Genomic DNA, 20,610 nt, shown 5'->3' on the forward strand with positions numbered 1-20,610 from the left:
AAAGATTAGGGTAAAAAACAATTGTCTATTTCAAGCCTTAAACATGGCTTTAGAAAAACAGAAGTGCAAACATCTGTATTTATCTTTTGATTCAAGGCCTAAACATTGCTATACTGAACAGCAAACGTGCACATTAATGTTGAAATTGCTCTTTTTCCGGCCTGAAATCTGTAGCCCACTTAATCAAACTACTTTATATTTGGACCCTAAACTAAAATTAGATTGACTAACAAATAAAAGGAAAAATTAACCACACAAATAAGACGCTTCACTGTATAAGCCATTCTCAGTTGTGAATATAAAAAAGTAGCCACTGATACCTAGGGGAAAAATAAAACCCTATCCAATAGCAGTGTGAACCATTGCTAAGATCGTTGCTGTTTATTTTTTGTTTAATACATGAAATAAGCTAAACTTGTAGTAACATTACCCCAAACACCTCAAAAAAATTCTTAATATAATGTACACAATATACACACATGTTAAGTGTCAAAAACACAGCGACTAGGAAATGATAAAAATGGCGACATAAAATTTAAAGGTTCACAAAATGAAACCAAGTAAAAAAAGTTTTAAAGGACCAGCAGATGACATTTGACCCTCCTGCTTCCCGTAGCAGCTGAGTGCTTTGTTTACAACATGGTGGACGCAGCGGATGCTCCATAGACTCACTAGTCTGTTGTTTGTAGTGACACACTGAGAAAACAAGTGGCTGGAACAGAGAACGAGCAAACACTGCGCTCAGTGCACGCTTGTCTGGATAGAAAGCAGTGGATTGAGCGGTTCTTGTGATAATCTACTCGCCGCCCTCCCCGCGACAAAATCGGCATCCACCGGCCGCGGAAGCACATAGACAATCAGCGAACGTGGACTGCAGAGTAACAATGTTAGACTTTTAATCCCAAAATTTATGTTGTTGAACTTTTAAATGCTTTTATTCTCTCCTACCTGTTGTTTAACTTAGTGATTTACAACTGACAGCAAGTCTCTCCCTCCATGTTGAAGTGTATCTCCCATATTAAAACACATGTATCGAGTGATGTATGATATATCATGTAGAACATAATAATAACATAATACATTATATATATATATATATATATATATATATATATATATATATATATATATTTTTTTTTTTTTTTTTGCTGCCTTCCCTGGCAAGAATCTCAAACTTAATGAATTAGCTAACTGTTACCCACACGCTAGCTCAATAACCTGCTAGCATTTTCCCATTGCAATGCAATAACGTCACAAACTTTTCTTTTCTTGTGGCGTCATTCAGTGCTATCTAACTCCTTTTTAAGCACCAAACATAAGAGTATCTCCACTGCTAAACGCAAGGTGGCATTATTTAACATCCAGGGCAAATTTAAGCACAGCTAAAACACAAACATGCACAGACTACTTCACAAAAGCTTGTGAACACGCAGCAATTTTTGCTATTTTTAATACAGTTTGACCACTTGTTAAATCAAGTTTTGAGATAAGATGCTGTTGTAAACTGCTGTCATTTAAATGTAAAGTGAATGAAGTAGCTAGCATGGTCTTAAAGTAACATACTAGTAACAAACCTTACAAAGGTAAAGCTAAATACCCACTGCACTAATTTTCCACTGTTCTGAATGGCACTATAATTCTATATAATTGTAAACTGTGTGAATTTGACAGGTTTTGACACAAGCCCTTTACAGTAATGCTTTTGTGATGTTAAAGAGGTGTGTAACATGGTGTGCGTATCCCACTGGCTAAAGCCTTAAAAGGCCTTCACATGTCAGAGTGTCAAACCAGGCTTTGTAACGCTGACCGGACTTTGGCAGATCAAATAGAAATCAAATACATTGTTTTGTGCAGGTTCACAATGTAACTTGAAGTTTCGTCACAGAGAAATGACATGAATAGAATATATTATTTATGCATGGTATTAGCCCTTGCTCTTTGAAATTTTAAAAGGTTGTGGTCATTCATTGATAGAGAAAAAGAAATCCTACTAAATCCTGATTTTTATATAACTTTGAATATACATCAGACGACCGTAAAAATAAATATTAACTGTATATTATGTTTATTGTTGGAAGATAAATTATGCGCAAATCAATGAAAATCATGATTGCTCTAAAACACCAGTATTATGCATTATTTGTCGATAAAGTGTAAATGAACTTAATGATTAAAATTGAAGTTGCTACCGCTGATCATTTTACATCAAATCATCATTTATGCCTCATAGATCAATCATAGACATTTCCATGTAAAAGGTTTTGTTTTTTATTCTCCCCCAGAAAAAACTCTCTTATTGATAATATGTTGAGGTTTCATTTAGTTAGACAACTTTTTTTAGGGAAAATGACTTTGATCTCATGACATGTATTGACTGTCAACTGTCAGTCTTCCTCAGAGGCGTCTGCTGGTTGCTTTGATGTGTTCTTATGAGTTGTTTCTGGGCTTTCTTGTCAATGCTTGGACAGTTTAGTCCATGACTTCTGTGTAATTATTGCAACAAGTTCATTTTGACTGACAGATGAAAGTCAAAACATGTCAGGAGATCAAAGTACATTTCCTTAAACCTTAAAATATTATTTCAAAAAGAAGACAAAATGAACTTTCTGGAATAATTACTCTTATTGAGGCTGTCGGGAAAGTTTCTGTCCAATGGACCAGTGGTTCTCAAGTACCCCATCTCTCTTATTTCTGAATCAAAGTACCCCCTTTGTCTGACTACAACGTTCTGCTTAGAAAACTATTTAAAAACAACTACAGGGCATAATGATGGAATGAACAAGTCATTTTAAATAATCTCATTTGGTAAATAAGTGGAAAGAAACAGTATTTACTTTAGTGGTTCCCTACTTTTTTTGGATCGTGTCCCCATTTTGATATCAAGAATTTCTGGTGACCCCAAAAACATTTTTTTTTTCTAAATTTAGTTTTTGATCCTCTTTGAGCTCAGATCAGATTTGTTTTTCATTTTTTTTTACTGAATTTCAGTTTAACTAGATTTATATTTCACAAAGTGAATGTATAAAATTTCAGTTGTGTAAGATTGTGTTGTTTTAATTTAATTTTTAATTTAAAAATAATAATAATTAAAACATTTCAAATATTTATTTACATTTTTCAGAAATTTCAGGCGACCCCACATGGAGTCCCGATCCACTCTTTCTCTCTCTCTCAAGTACCCCCTGCAATGCCATCACGTACCCCTAAAAGGTTTCACGTACCCCCATTTGAGAAACACTGCCATTGATGGATGCATGGAAGTGGTTTTGCTTCTTTATTACCACTATTTCCTATGTTTGCCCCAAAAATTCTGCTAAAGTGACTTCCCAACACGTTATTTTGGGGACTTTTGTGGGGTGACGTGATATCACGAGGAATCCCAGGAACAAAAACGCTATTAAGGCAGTCACTATCCTCCTAGTATAGACAAAAAAATTCAACAAATCACAGTAAAAATGAAATAAAAACACTACTTTGCATCCGTAAAATGATATTGGGTTCATCCTCAATTATGTAGTGTGTGTGGAATTCTGAAAGCTGCTCTATAACTACATAAAGTTTCTACACTGCAATATGCAGGTGTGGAAAATATATTTTGTTTGTGGGCCAAGGATCATATTTTGCTTCCTAAACTGCTATAATTTCTACATTTAAAATGAAAGCAGGCTAACATGAATCACAAGTCATTTATGCAACACATCAAGCAGACGTGATTGGGAAATGGGTAATTTAGAGGCCCAGTCGACCAACTGATTGTGTTTTTTTAAGCGGTTCCTGAACCGTTTCTTCCTTTAAGGCAAAGAGCATTATCCTACAGATCAAGACCACAAAGAGGATTGAGTTCTGGAGGAAACATGTGGTTGTGGTACTTGGTCCCGTTCGTCCGGATCTGGGTTGTTGTTGTGGCCTCACCCCCCCTGTACTCCCACGCCTTGACTGCTCTTGATGTGGATGTCTTACAATTATGGCGTCTCCTTAGCCGTATCAAGAGGGCTCGAGGCTGTTCTGGGTAAATCGATGTAAAAAAAAAAGAAAACAGTTTCTTTTAAAAACCTGAACACACTTAAGGGAACTTGAATGGAAAAAATTGGCGAAATGGGAAGTGTTTGCATTGGCCACGGTTACATGATGTTTTTTTAAATTCAGATTTAGTTATTCCAAATTAAATCATTCGGAATTAAAGTGTTCTGCTTCGTGTTCACATGGAAATAGTCATTCCCAAACTGAGGTTTACATGGAAAACCGGTTTATTCGGCTTTATTCAATTCCGCTTTAGGTCTGGGGGTTGGGAAGGCTCTGATTGGACGGGGGGTGAACGTGACGTATCAGGTCTATCGGGAAAAACACACAACAAGCCTTTTATTGTTGGCTGTAACAGAGGACCACACATGAGAACTGTTTTCACCTTTATTTTGATTGTAGTTTTGAAGCAGCAGCTAAACAATAACACACTTTGTGTCCGTGTTAAAGTCCACGTTTATACCTCCGTCCATCCTCTCTTTTCATTATATACATGTCTTTAAAGGCTCTTATTAAATAGTGTCAGCTCTATTCCGAGCCGAAATGTTGGATTATGTTGTCACCCAGCGCGTCATCGTCGCAAGTCGCACATGCGCAGAACAACTGGAATTAAGGGGAATTAAGTTTTGTTAACTGTTTACAAGAAAGAGGATTTATTCAATTCGGAATTAAAATGGAATAAACCAGCCACCTAATTCGGAATTAAGTTTAATTCGGAATTAAATTAGCACGAGGAATTGTTTACAGGTCAGTTTAAAGAAGAATTAAAGCTAGGGTAGGCGATTTTCTCCAGATACACTTTTTAAGTTTTTGGTTGACATTGTCTTTATGTCCTGACAGAAATTAAAATCTCATGTGCTCTGAAAAAGGAATGAGGAAATCCGTCGTCTGTAGCAGCTGTAAATCTGTAATAACTTCGACCAATAGAAGAAAAGTGAACCGTTTTTTTTAACCAATCACGTCTCCCTGTCTCACTGCTCGTTCTCGATCCCTCGCATGCACGAGCTCACACTGAAAGTGCGTCACCGCTGACAGAGTTAAAACAGAGTTTTTTGGTCACATTTTTTAACATATATGATGGTAAAGTTTATTGTTTACTTACTGCTGAATGAGACATGTGACAACAAAGTTTCTACACAATACAAGAGATGAGCTGAGCTCTATTTGCACGTGAGTGAGACGGAGCACAGAGGGGAGGGGCGAGGGGAGGGGCAAGGGGGCTTAAGGCGGAGCCATCAGGGAGGCCACATTCAAAATCATGCTAGCTTTTGAAAATCACCTACCCTACCTTTAACTTGTATTCTGCTTAATAGAGGAATTAAAGCAATTCATCTTGTATTTGAACGTAACCAACTATTTGTGACCGATGACGAGCGTTAAAACTGAAGAATACTTCCAAGTTCCCCAAGATTCCCTAGTTTATTTCCGTGGGTTTTGATTCATGCTTTGTTAACTCTTGGCTGTGTTCGAAATGGCACACTATGTGCTATACCCTACAAGCTCAAGTACATACTGTCTACTATGTGCTGTAAGTATGATTAGGATGATGAGCGTTCCCACTGAAGTATACTACCAAATTTCCCAAGATGCATTTCGAACCTACAACAAAAACCTGAAGCACGCTGAGGCTAAATATCTCTGTTGATTCTCCAAATTTGAAAGTTCTGAAAACATTTTAAGTGAGAAAGTGACCAAGTAGAATATCAACATGTGATCATTTGATCCATAAAACTGGCGGAAACACATTTAATTCAGACAAGAAGATGCTTTTGTTTTGAAAAGGAGATGTTTGATTTTTAGCTTGACAGCATGTGCAGACAAGGTTAAAATATATATAAATATATTTTTGTTTAAATAACCCTATGATACTATCAAATACTAACAATCTGACACACTAACCCGGATGTAATGAATACAGAGTGCATTTGCTCTCTAACACAAGCCTAATTTGAGCTAAGGTTTGCGAGCGCTGCCAGTTTCTCTACATGTTTACAGCTTGCTCCGAGCGTTTGCACTTGGTTGTTTCCCAACTTTGCATCAGACGCCTGCGTGTTATGTCCTGATTTGTCTGACAAAATAACTTCTGATGCACGTGTAAAGTTCAGACAGGAGTACGGCTGGAGTTCGAGCTACTGTCGGCTTGCATTGCCTGTCAACCTGCAGATCAATGCTGCCTGTATTTGCTCATTACCTCCACATAAAAAAAAACTGATGGGAACAGATGAAGTCAAGTCTGCCTCTGACATGCTGCTGCTGCTGCTTTGAACTGACGAAGTAGCTTTTTTTTTTTTTTTTTACAAACAGACTAATTGCAGATTGTGCCCCTCTCTTAACTCCCCATGTTTTTCCTGTAGGTGGTTCATCTCGACAAGGATGAGGAAATGCAGAAGATTCCTCTCCAGCCTCCGTATTACGACATGGCACCCTCTGAGTCCACCCCCTTCACTGATAAGCCGGTGAGTGCCAATGCAACGCTGTGCGTGCACGTTCTCAAGGATCCACGGTTTTATTCATGGAGATTGCTGACTTAGGCGAGTAATGATTGTGCATGTCAGGAGATTGGGTTAATACGAGTATCTATTTAAAACAGGACAGTTTGATTTATGCCTAATGGTAGTGGGAGCTGACCAGTAAATCCATTGTGGTCTCTCCTTAAGCCTCTTATCAATTAAGTCTACATCATGGCCTCTGGACGCCTTCCATACCTTTAGCTGACTCTTTACACATTCACTCACCACCTCCGCTGTCTTTCTTATCTTTGATACACTGTAATTACTCATGCTATTGCCTGGCAACTGTGTACCGATAAGTGGAGAGTGATGTTTCACCATCACCTTGCAGTGTTAACTGGCTTGAAGTATTTGTTGTTATATCTGATGTCTTCCTGGACTTTATGTACATTATTAGATCACATAAACCCCAAAAACATTAAGTGAAAATGTCATATAGTATAGGCCAGTGTTTCTCAAATGGGGGTACATGTACCTCTAGGGGTATGCCATGGCACTACAGGGGGTACTTGAGAGAGAGAAAGAGAGAAATGAACAAATAAAGGGTCAGTCTTGGTCCCACATCAGGAGTGAGATGACTGGAAATGATAAAAAACTAGAAAAAACTACACAAATAAATCTTTTCAGGAGGCAATAAATCAGTGTTTTTCAACCTTGGCTTCGGGACCCCATGTGGGGTCACCTGGAGTTTAAAAAGGTCACCTAAAATTTCTAAAAAAATCTAAATAGATTTTTGCAATTATTTATTTCTTATCATTAATTTTTAAATTTAAACGACACTAAATCTATAACTAACTAAATTGCATTAAAAAAATAACATCTGAGCAGAGCTCAAAGATGATAAAAAAAAAAAAAAAAACTAATTCTACAAAGAAAAAAAAAGTATTTGGGCTCACCAGAAATTCTTGATGAAGTGGAGTCATGATCTAAAAAAAAGGTAGGGAACCACTGCACTAATTAGTGTTTATTTCCACTTATTTACAATGTGAGACTCTTTAAAATGTATGTTATCACTAGTTAATTCCATCATTATGCAGTTGTTTTTAAAAAGTTTTCTAAGCAAAATGGTGTAGTCGGACAAAAGGGAGCACTTGGATTCAGAAACAAGAGGAAGTGGGTACTTGAGACAAAAAAGTTTGAGAACCACTGAATAGACTATATGTTTCCATTCAGAATTTAAATACAAAAATAATGTAAATGTTAAGTTAGAATGATTTACTCATTTAACGAGTTGACTAATGAAGATTATTTGGTTTTTTTTTTCAGCTGAAAAGTAAAACTGAATCGAAATATTCCGACACAATCAATATCATTTGGCTTTTTAAAAAAATATGCATTTAAATAATTAATTATATCATAAACGCTCATTTTAAATGAAAAAGTAAAGATTTGTAACTTGGATAACATGGTTTTTTTAATAATAATTTTTCAGTCAGCCAAATAACATTTATTTGAATTCCTGTTGTATTGGCCAAGCCTTATTAAGCTTTCAGTAATAACTCGATTACTATAATTATTGTCCATGGATGAATTCAGTCTCTGATGTTAAAAGACGGTAAATTCACATCCTAAATTGTACGCTCACAGCTAAAAAACATAAAACTCTGATTGTTTATGGACATAAATGGTAGATTTTCCTTTGATTTCTGTTTTATCTGTGAGAGTTTCCACTTAGGAAGAGCGCCGCTATCGCAGAGGTTCTCAAAGTGCTATTTGTGAGGGACATGCACAGACTGCTGAGCGTCAAGTGTTACTAATGACAATTCTCCAGAGGCAAAAACACTATGTGGCAATTCTGAGCCTGATGTGGTTGTAATTTTCCCCCTGATTGCATTCTGGTCGTGACAAATAATCCAGATATTTAAATATCCAGTGAGCGTAGAAGAGTGGGAGTGTTGGCAAAGTGTGCAACGAGGGAGAGATTGCAAAGTAGATTTGAATTATTAACAGAAAATTCTTCAAAAGCTTCAATCAGTTCTGTGTAATACTTTCTCTGATGGAAATAAGGTACACCGAAGCAATAACTGACAGCAAGTAAAATCCAATTGCGTCTATCATTTACAACCCTCCACCATCCATGTTAAAATGTTGTTAAGCAAAGCAAAGGCACCACAGCAGATGTCTTTGCATTTACTACACCATGAATATATGAATTCAGCCTATTAAATGGAAACCAGCACTTGAACTCAATGGTGCATAGTGCCATATTGGTATCTGCTGAGTGCTCAATAAAAGCCTATGTTATGTTATTGAACAGATCTTGGAGATTTGACTTTACAGTCTGCGTCTTGCACTTATTTGTGGATAAGTAGAGGTTGTCAGCAGCCTGAGTAACATGAGTCACCATTACTTTGTCTTAAAAGCAATCACAGCCGTTCCATTAAGAATTAAAGTTGTTTATTGAAGGACACATGCTGTTTTCTCTCCCGTGCATCCATTTCCGCCTTACAAGCATGTGTCAGTTGATGTACTCCCAACAGAAATAATTGGGAAAATGATTGTGGGAAAAATCAATATTTGTTGAAAAATAACAAAAGTGCAAAAATGCTTTAGTTAGTACACTGCATGTACGTCAAGAGTTATAATGCACAGAAAAACATATGGAAAATATACTAATTATAAAAATTTGAATTTCAACAGCTAGAATGCATTAAAGCATGTCAAACTCAAGGCCCTAAGGCCAAATCCAGCCCTTTGGAGCATCAAATTTGGCCCTCACAAGAAAGTAAAAATGGTGACCAACTAATTCAGTTGAGATATCGCAACTCATGCAAATACAAAATTTCAATGAAATTCAATTAATTTGTGTTGCGAGGGGATCGTTTATCGCATCTGGCGGAGGCAGGAAGCAGTGAGGTTGGCGATTGGGAAAAAGACTTCACTTATAGAGCGCTTTAGTACTAAAGCCTTTTACACTGAGTCACATTTAACTGTTACACATCCACAGCATGTTTGAGGCTCAGATGGCGGACAGAGACAAACATTAAGTCTGATGCGCGCAATCAGAACATAGACTACAGTTCAGCTTTTAACTCAATGATCCCAACAAAGCTCATTCACAAACTCAAATACCTTGGACTTGATGATGCCATTTGTAAATGGACTTTTAATTGTATGGCTTGCCGACCACAAAGGGTCAAAATCAATGTTTGTATTTCTGATGAGCTGTATGCTAGCACTGGCACCCAGTAGGGTTAGGGTTATTTTGAGCCCCCTGTTGTTCACATTGTGTACTCACAACATCGTAGCATCTCATGAAAGTAATGTGATAATTAAATATGCAGATGATACAACCATCATTGGGCTTATCAGCTCAAGAGATGAATCTCATTATCATGAGGAGGTAGAAATGCTGTTCAATGGAGTAATGAAAACAACTTGCTTTTGAACAAACTTGTGAACTTATTATTGTCACGAAAGGAATCAGTTGCTTATTAATATCCAAATTCTGATGTGCAGATTGTTGAGAAATGTAAATTCTTGGGTGAGACTTGAATTGGAGCTCTAATACCAGTAACATTGTTAAGAAAGCAAGACAATAATTGAATCCATAATTGAAAGTGTCTTCACCAATTGTATTATTGTGTGGTTTGATAATCTCACTCTGTAAGAAAAAAAAATACTTTGAACAAAGTGGTTGGCTCAGCCAGCAGGACCATTGGCTGTACTTAGCCGCTCCTTGAGGCCACACATAAAGCTAGACTCTTAAATCGAGCTTTACAAATTAACGACTCCTCAGGCCAGTACCACCTTGCCAAGGCCATTTTTGAAATGCTTTTTCAGGGAAAAGGTATTGCTCTATCAAATGTTCTACTGTTCGCCATTCAAACTGTTTGTTTCCACAAGCTGTGATGACACTCATCAAGGCCCTTTTTATTTTATTGTTCAGTATTTTACCCTATAGTATTATATGTGGCATTTGTTTTGTTTGTGTAACGTCTTTTTAAATGTTGACAGTGCACTTTGAGCTCATTGCACATTTTTTTCCAATGTGGTTTTTATCATCTTTTTTATTAGGAGCATTTTCCATCTCTTCCTTAATCCGCTTCCCACTTCTTGACACACCCACAGTCAAGCATTCAGCGAACTATGTGTGTTTATATTAATTCAAGGATCTTCACTGTTGAATCATCTCCGTCATACATGATACTGTCTGTCTAATAATGTTTAAAAAAGATCTTTATTTTCCTGTGTTACTGGTGGTAAGAGCCTTATTTTATCACACTGAGGGAAATCCCATAGCCAATCTCATTTACATGTGATTTGCATATGTACATGTGTTCATGGACACGTGCGCTCACATCCACTATGATTTAGATGTTCAAACGATTGGTGCGTGGATCCAGTCCTACGCACAGATTTCAACATCTGAATTCTTACGAGTGTACGCCTGTCTCTGGATTGAGACGTATGCGCATTTTTCACGCAAGTCTTTGTACATGTGGCCCCAGGAGCGGTTGTGTTTATGGTACTCCTAATTCAATTCAATTCAATTCAACTTTATTTGTATAGCGCAATTTACAACAAAGTCATCTCAATGTGCTTATCAAAATATAAAATTCATAATAAGAAAGAGAAAAACCCAACAAGATCCACATGAACAAGCATTTAGCGACAGTGGGAAGAAACAACTCCCTTTTAACAGGAAGAAATCTCCAGCAGAACTAGGTTCAGAGGTGGCAGCCATCTGCGTGGACTGGTTGGGGTTAGTGGACAGAAGGACCAACAGAACAGGATAGAGAGATAGAACATCAGAGTGTCTCAGACTCATTGAGCCGTGAACCACAGATCAGGAACTGACATCATCAGCTTTATGACACCTGAAATAGAGAAGAGAGAGAAGGACGAGGAGAAGACACTGACTGCAGAAAAACATAATACATTATTATCAAGTCAGCCTGTCACTCCCAGTGGCCTAGTCAGCACTTATTGTAAAGGTGACAAATCTCTTCCCGTTTATTGGTAAGCTAACAGCGACTAAGGTAATGTCATAATTCAGTCCTGTTTATGCGGACTGTAAATCATAACCAGCTACATTAGAATTTGAATCTCTTCCCATTTACTCTGGGCTTTGATTGGAAATGCTCCGAGATCGGCAGAAACATCCACTCCAGACTTTGTTTGCGTGTTTACACCGACCAAACGAGGCAGACTATCCGTGCAAAAAAAAAAAAAATTGGCATGAACGCACCTTAAAAGTGCTAAGTAATGAAAATATAGACTAAAAGTGAAGGATGAAGCAGGCCCAGCTGAGAGAGAAAGTCATTTGGCTTGCTTTGAATGCTTTAGGACAGGGGTTCCCAATCCTGGTCCTCAAGGGCCACTATCCAGCATGTTTTAGATGTTTTCCTCTTCCAACACACCTGATTGAAATGACCAGGATCAGGCTTCTGCAGAGCTTGATGATGAGTTCATCATTTGAACCAGGTGTGTTGGAACAGGGAAACATCTAAAACATGCTGGATAGTGGCCCTTGAGGACCAGGATTGGGCACCCCTGCTTCAGGATGACTTTTCATCTCCATCTAAAACCTGAAAATCAATCCTTTTGTATTTATCTTGTATATTTTGTATATATCACAAAATCTTTCTACTGTTAGTTTACACCTCGGCTCAGAGAGAAATGTTTTTTAGATTTTTCTGTATGTCCAGCACATACTGAAAAATGTACTTTGACTTTGACTGTATGCAAACTCCAAACACCTGAAACAGGGACAGTAAGAACCTAACAGGTGTAGGCAGGCAGAAGGAAAACAAAAAAATCATGTTGTATGTTTTATTAAGGCCATAGTGATAATGTGAAAGGTATCATCTATTAAAGTGTAAATACACCCCCAGGTTTTTGCTGACATTCTACTAGGGAAATTAAAAAAATGCCTTGATTATGGGCGTTGCTCCTAGAGTAGCTAAGACACGCCAAGTCACAGAAGCCACGCCCCCACGGCGCTGCACAGTTCCACATGGAGCTGTCAATCAATGCTCATTGAGCGCTGTGAGAGGAGGAAACCTAGTTCACTGACGGTTTGTGATGTCACCGATCTAATCTCAGATAATAGCAAAATTAAATTGCTATCGCTGGCGTTCAACCCATAAAGGGCAGTCACTCTGAAAACCCTAAATTAAAATACTAAAATATGAAGAATGAGACTAGGATCAATAAACTGCATTACTTCATACCTAATCATATAGGTATTCAGCAGAAAAAATTGTTACTACTTATACACATGAGTACTTATACACGTTAATGACAGAATTCAGGTCACTGGGCTTGTTTGTGTGCTAGTTGAATGAAGGCTTTTGTTTGTGGTTACAACAACGCTGATAAACACACAGAGAAATCCACTTCAGCGTCCTTGTTTGTATGCAAGTCAATGTCAGAGCATCAGTGTAACTGTAAATAAGGCCACGTTCAAGTGGTTTGAATCGATCCTTTTAAGGCGCTACGGTTTGGATGAAAGTGGAGACGCCAGTAAACGGTGATGGAGGCATTAGAGGATCTGTCCGTTTGCTTTCTCCACCTCACATGTGTCAAACTCAAGGTCCAGGGGCCAAATCTGTCCCTTTAGTTTAGCACATCCAATCTGGCCTGCAAGAGAAAGTAAAAATGACCAAGAAAGCATGAATTGTGTAAATTACCAAATAATCCAGTGGGAGATATCTTAAATTCCCCAATTTAATGAAACTCCACAATATTTTTAGGTGCTTGCATTTTTCATTTGCTTATATCACATGAATGCAGTCAATTTTAATTGCAAATTGTGGAAAGTTTCCACAAAACTTGCAATTTCTCACAAACAATTCCACAAATGTATTCTAAATTACATCCATCCATCCATTTTCATACCCGCTTATTCCCGTTTAACAGGGTCACGGGGGTCTGCCGGTGCCAATCTCCGGCTCTCATAGGGCGCTGGGCGGGGGTACACCCTGGACAGGGCGCCAGTCCATCACAGTTCTAAATTACACAAAAATGAAAAAAAAAATCAAGAATGTTTGAAGTGAATTGAATTGAGATTGAAAACTAGGACACAATTATGTTATTTATTTTTTTCCCCACCTGAAATCTGTGACCCACTTGAGATCAAACTGGTCTGTATTTGGCCCCTGAACTAAAATGGGTTTGACACCCCTGCTCTACCCAGTCTCCATCTCCATCAAATTTCAGTGTTGCACAATTCCTAAGAATCGTGTACAGAAAGTACTAAAAAAACACGATGGCTGTCATTGCATATGCAAAAGCTTTTTTTTTTTTATGAAAATAATTTAAAAAAAAAATTTGCATTGCAAACAGAGTCCATCTCTAACCTTTGACATATTGTTCTGTATTGTTTGACTAATCTGTTCAACTTTTACATCATTTGATTGATTTAATCACATTTTTTTAATGTTTGTGTGCCATTATTATTTTCTTTCCATGTCTGTTTCCTCAGCTTGTCTCTCACTCTCATTTTTGGGGCTGTCTCACTCATCACGCACGTCTCACCTCTCTTGTCTCCAGAACTCTGGCCACAAGGACTGTGATGTCCAGTATGCGGAGCTGGATACTGCAGCTTTGGCCTCCTCTCCCAGCCCACGAAGCTCTGCTCTCACTGGCCCTGGGGACCTTGTCGAGTATGCAACCATCCAGCCTAGCTCACACTAGCGCATGCCAATATAGGCCTTTCCCCCCTCAGAACTTTGGCTTCAAGGTACACAGACTGATGCACTCCATCCCTTTCCTTCATTTTGCTCCTTTCACATGCACTGAACTGCCTGCGCTCCACACTCTGCCTCCCTCTAAAGTCTCAGCTGTTGTTTGATTGAAGTCTCTTTCCACTGCAAAAGGTTAAGAGAAGAATCGTTTTTGTCTTTTGTTACAAAAGTTCTTTAGAAGCTTACTCACAAATTTCAGACATGACTTGTCTGCAAGTGTCTAATATTGCTAAGAAATATCAAATAATACAACACATAATAAAATAACAACAAAAGACATTTTTTACAATATTATAATAATAACAATAATAATAAAAAAGCCTTTGCCAAGCATCAATTCTCCTCTCTGCTAGATATTAGCAGTTATCTGGATGATTATTCACACTTTAAAGGCAAAATAAATGTCTATCCCCATTATTTCCAAATGTATGGGCACACCCATTTTTTATTTTTATTTTTAAATCGTAACTGAAGTGTAAATACACCCCAAGGTTTTTGCTGACCTGCCACTAGAAGAAAATTTAAAAAAAAACGCCCTATTTCTGGGCGTTTCTCCTACTGTAGTTAAGACACGCCCAGTCACAGCAGGCCCGCCCCCACAGCACTGCACAGTTCTGCGTGTAGCTGTCAATCAATGCTCACTGAGGGCCTCCTCCCATTTTTATAGGAGGGGCCGAGCCAACAGTGACCGTTAGTGACGTCACTGATCTAATCTCAGCCAATAGAAAAATCCAATTGCAATAGCCGCGTTCAACCCATAGAGGGCAGTCACTCTGACATTTTACAACTAAAACACTAAAAGTAAATGGACTAAAATGTGAATAGTGGGACTAGGATCAATCAAATACATTGCTTCATCATGTATTCAGCAGAAAAAAATAGGGTGGACTAATACACTTTAAATGTTCATTGGAGTCCGATCCCAATATAACTTGGTGATATGACTGAGGAACCAACTCAACACAACTGAGTCAAATTTCATAATTTCATAATGATCAGACCATTAGACGCTATATACAATTTCAATTTTTTTTGTTTTGCCAATTATGAGAGATGGGGATTTTTTGATTTATGAAATTGATCTAGAATCAATATATACGGTAAATCCGAATCTTCTTCAAAGTGTAGTCAAATCTTCCATTGCCAAAGATCTTTGGTTGAAATTTTTCAATATCAATATTTCCCTCTCTATTAAACTAATTAAATAAAAGCCAGTGTAATTATTTCCTGCTTTGCAGAGATGATAAAAATTAATAATCCTGATTATTATGAAAAAACCAAATCATGTAGGTGCTTTATGCGTACCTTAGTACGGATTATTAAACTTCAGTGTTTTCAAGACAAACATGAATGCATCTTAACGACCACGATTTACATTCATAATAATATATATATATATATTTTTTTTTTAAGCCTCTGCCAAGCACCAATTATCCTTTCTGCCAGATATTAGCAGTTATCTGGATGATTAGTCACACTTTAAAGCCAAAATACATTTCTATCGCCAATAATAATAATACAGTAGGTCCAAATGAATGGGAACCCCCATTTTTTTTTTTTAAAAAAACTGTAATTAAATATGCATATCCATTCTGATCCCAATATAACTTGGTGATATAATTGAGGAACTAACTCAACACAAATGTGTCAAATTTCATTTAATTGGACCATTATGAACCAAGGGACAATTTTTACTTATAAACTATAGGGATAATTAGATTTTTTTAATTTGCTCTAGAATTAATATATAGATCTGGATCTTCTTCAAAGTTTAGTAAAATCTTCCCTGGCCTAAGATTAATCTTTGGTTGAATTTTTGCCAAAAACAGGTACTTCTTTATTTTTGATGTAATCCTGCAAACAGAAAAAAGACAGTGAAATTGTTTCCTCCTTAATAATCATTATTATTATAAAAAGTATTAATGTGCAAATGATTTAGATGCTTTATGCGTACCTCAATAATACAGATTATTAAACATACAGTAAATGTGTGTGAGACCAACATGAATGCATCAACATGTAACTGTTTCTATTAGTGCATCTATGTGTCTATACCCTGGAACAATGAAGGTGCACAATATTGAAGATGGATTGTTTAGAAAAGCCTCTCTAATCAGTGATAAATACGCTGAATGTTTTTGAAGTGATTGCGCTCCGCTCACGCATCCCATCTACAAGTAGGAACCCTGTCATCTCATCTGAGGCCCACACGGGGAGAGCAACACTCCAAAGCTCTATTACAGACATACAACTACATTTGGTTGGAATGGTTTCTATGGCGACTCAGAACACATGGAATTTTCCAAGAAACGTGTGCAAACCAGGTGAAGATGCTGCTGCAGAAGAAAATAATTACAATTTCATCACAAAGAGATACATGTCATCAGAAATCTGTACTTAACATTGTGGCTTTATGTTATGGATACATAAACATGTGTTACAGTGGCACAAAAAGGGCAGAACGAGCCTCTTCATCCAGCGACAGAGAATCATGGTTATTACAGTTATCACAAACAAACAATTGAACTTCCTTAGAGAAACCAATTACACTCCTAAGAGAAGAAACAACCTTCTTAACCCTAGAACACTATTGGTGGGTGATTTTAACGCATAATTACATGATTTTAATTATGATTGTGTGTGTCAATAGCATCGTCTTTATAGGCGTAGGTGTTTCCCTTCTCTAAAACCCATTATTTTCTACTAATTTTCACCCTAACCTTTGCCAAATGAACCATTATTTAATTATTTTTCCATGGTGATCTTGGAAAGGAACAGCCAAAAGGAAATCTCAGCGGTGACAGAGGGAAAATGTCAAAGACAAAGCTGATACTACCCAGGGAACACTATCACTAACGCTGGGCGATTTCCACTGGATATAATACACCTCATCACGTTTCATATTAGCTTATTGTCGATATTGTCCAACATTAAATCTCCAATAATAACCAGCATTGACATATACACAGACCCCGCTCCCCCCACACCTGATATCAGTTCACATTATGTATCTCCATGAAAATAACAGATTAAGGCGACTTTATCTTTACTTTCAACAAATAAACATTATCAGTGCAAGATATTAATTCCGATTCAACTTCAGTAATTAAAAAAAATGCCATATTAGTTTTTAGAAAGTGTCTATTCGTATGGTTGCTCAGGATTTTTGGGAGGCGCACGTAAGGTTACGGGGGGGCGGGGGGTGTATACGCCTACGTGCGTCTACGTCGGGGGGTTTTACGCAGAACCTTAAATCAGGCTTTAGGGTTAGGGTTAGGATAGGATTAGGCTTAGGTTTAGGTTTAGGGTTATATCGAAACAATTATAGGGTTAGGGGTATGTTTACGGTTAGGTTCGGTCTTAGTCACGTGACCTAAACTGGCCAATGAGGGGCGCTGCATACGATACAGCAACCGTACGTATAGCCACTGCCTAGTTTTTATTATGTTGTCTCAAACTACAGCACATATAGCTTTTTCCATATTTGTGGAAATACCTATTGCGATGTAGACCCATCTATCCATTTTCCTACCCGTTTGCTCCGGGGTCTGCGTATGTTTAAATATATCAATACAAAATACTGGTCATGAAAATATAGCAGCTTTCATTGGCTATGTTTGGTCACATTTTGCCATATTTAGATATATTTTGATGTCTAGTACGATTTATTTTGGTTATAAAATATCAGGTAAAAATCACCCAGCATTAGTAATGGTGTGACTACTTTTTGTGACAGTGTTCTAGGGTTAAAGTGTAAGTACATCCCCATGTTTTTGCTGACCTGCCACTAGGGGGAAATTTTAAAAAAATGCCTTACTTATGGGTGTTGCTCTTAGAGTAGTTAGGACAACCCCAGTCACAGTTGCTCCGCCCCCACAGCGCTGCACAATTCCACATGGAGCTGTCAAGTAATGCTCACTGAGGGCTGTGAGAGGAGGAAACTTCCTCCCTCCTCCCATCCTTTATAGGAGGGGCGTGGCCAACAGTGATGTCACTGATCTGATCTCAGCCAATAGCAAAATTCAATTGCAAGAGCAACGTTCAACCCATAGAGGGCAGTCACTGATATTTTACAACTAAAAATGCTAAATTTAAATACTTTGACAAAAATGTGAAAAGTGGGACAAGGATCAATAAAGCACATGACTTCATACCTAATCATATATGTTTTCAGCAGAAAAAAGTGGTTATAGGGTGTACTTGCACTTAAAGTAAAAACTAATGACAGACACAGTGCACAGCATTTACCAAAACACACAGTAATACTCAAAAGCGTCAATGATACAGTGAGTCAATGATCATTTGTACTAATCCAAGAAGCAGTTACACACCCTCCTACATATATTTTCTCTTGAGGACTTGCTGACCCAGTATGATAACAAACGCACTCATGCTTCATCGACACACAAAACACTCTAGCATTTGACTGGCATGATGAGTGATTGTGACATCTGTTGGGAAACAATTGTTGTGTCAGTTGGAGCGCGTCTTATGAGCACGGCATTTGGAGAGACGAGGAGCAAAGACAGTATGTCTCACTGTGAGCCACCTGACATTAAACAGTCATTTGATGGAAATGACAAACATTGGACGAGCAAAGCATCAAGCTGATTACCTAACCCAAGAAAAGAGAAAAGATCAAATGAATCATAATCTTCAACCACAATAGCACATGTGAAGAAAACGATGACCATGATGACTGTGTTGGAGGTTTGCTTAATTGCTTTTGAAATTTAAGGGAATGCCACTACCTGTGAAAAGAGATGTGGCACTTCGAAGTGTACGAAATAACAATTATGACTTTTATTGATATTGAAATGTAATACTAACGTTAAGATTGATGTTAAATATAGTATGAAATGCGTTAACATATATACAGTATATAGTATGAAAAGATTGAGTAGCAATAAATGTACGGTGGGAACACTACTCATACTCAACTGCCCCATGATGCATTGCGAGTGGAATATAAAATGGTCCTCGGACCGGCTTCAAGTTTAAAATCAAGCATCTCCCTTTCAAAACAAAAGCATCTCTTCTTTTTCTTTCATTAGTTTTTTAATGCTTTTGTGAATAGGGCTTTTGTTTTGAAGTTAACCAAAAGTTTTTGCAGTAGCACATTGGAAATCTCCAAAATGTTGAAATGAAAGGTTTATACAAAGTTTTATTGATCAAGGGCTTTATTCTCCCATGCGCGTAAGTTAAAAAAAGCAGCGCAGCGGCGCTGTTTTTGGCTGTAATTGTTAGTCGGATAAACGGGGGATACTTGGATTCAAAAGTAAGAGAAAGGGGGTACTTGAGCCAAAAAAGTTTGAGAACCACTCCTCTAAAGTGCCGAATTTGGCCCCTGGTCCTTGAGTGTAACCCATGTGACCTGTAACCTTCAGATCAGAATAAAAGAAGAAGTTAGAACCCATGATGGTAAATAGAGAAGAGGAATATGTTGTAGAGATTTCATGTAAATGTCAACAGTTTCTTTGACTCAGGACGCTACATCATGACATCGTTTCTATGGCACCCTGAGGTGATTATGGCAAAAGGAAAAAAGCTGATTTTAATACTCTTGCATCATTATTTTAGCTCAAGCTTCAAGACCTGTCTTTAGGATTATAAACCTTTCCACGCTGCATGTGGGTGGAAGCTTCACAGAGTGGGTTTGAATTGACAATTTGTTTTGGTTTCCACTGCACTATTTCCATATTCAGAGGGTGATGTGGGTGATAAATAATCATTTTATCTTCTGCATATGAACATCAAGGTCCAAACTATCTCCAGTTATTGTGAAAAATATGTGTAGCAAAAACCTTAACTTTGCAAAACCAAGTGTCACACAAGATAAACTACTTTGCGTTATTGCAGTTTTTTAACAAGCTAAATTTCAACACATGTGCAAAAGGTTTCTATACATTTTTCATAAGTTTAATAAAGTTTTAACAGGAGAGCTTTAACACTGGTGTTTCCAGAATAAGACCAAACACGTTTGAGATGTCATGAACATTGATCGAGTTCCCATGTCAGGGTTGACAAAGTGTTCAGTCAGCGGCGTTTTAACTACTGATATGTCGTTCCAATATGAAAGCTCCCCGGGGGGAAGATCTGTTCACACTGCCTGTGTGTAATAAGGCTTGTCTCAACTGGCAGCAGAACAAAGTTACTCCATTCCATCAAAATTGTTGCTTTTTAAATGCATACCTCGTTCTTCTCCACAATATTCTCCTTCAAGTCCAAAAAAGAGATTGATTTACAAGTGGTTAAAGGTAATCTGTGCAATACATCTATCATTTAATAAACATTATTAAACCCCCATTTACTTTGACAAAGTAATTACACTATCAGATTGAAAAAGTTATTCAGGCCGCTCTTCCTTAAGGTTACCTTATCTACCCAAT

At 37.6% G+C, this 20,610-nt stretch overlaps 1 protein-coding gene across 1 annotated transcript in view; it reads left to right on the forward strand.

Moving 5' to 3' along the window:
• Positions 1-20,610, forward strand: part of LOC114474570 (uncharacterized) — an 87,789-nt gene that overhangs the window by 52,150 nt on the left and 15,029 nt on the right. Inside the window, exon 4 of the mRNA XM_028464973.1 lies at positions 6,375-6,476. Within this exon, the coding sequence (XP_028320774.1) occupies positions 6,375-6,476 (102 nt within the window). The remainder of the gene's footprint in view (positions 1-6,374; positions 6,477-20,610) is intronic.

Source organism: Gouania willdenowi, chromosome 13 (genome assembly GCF_900634775.1).
Source record: "Gouania willdenowi chromosome 13, fGouWil2.1, whole genome shotgun sequence".
In the NCBI taxonomy this organism is placed as follows: Eukaryota; Metazoa; Chordata; class Actinopteri; order Blenniiformes; family Gobiesocidae; genus Gouania; species Gouania willdenowi.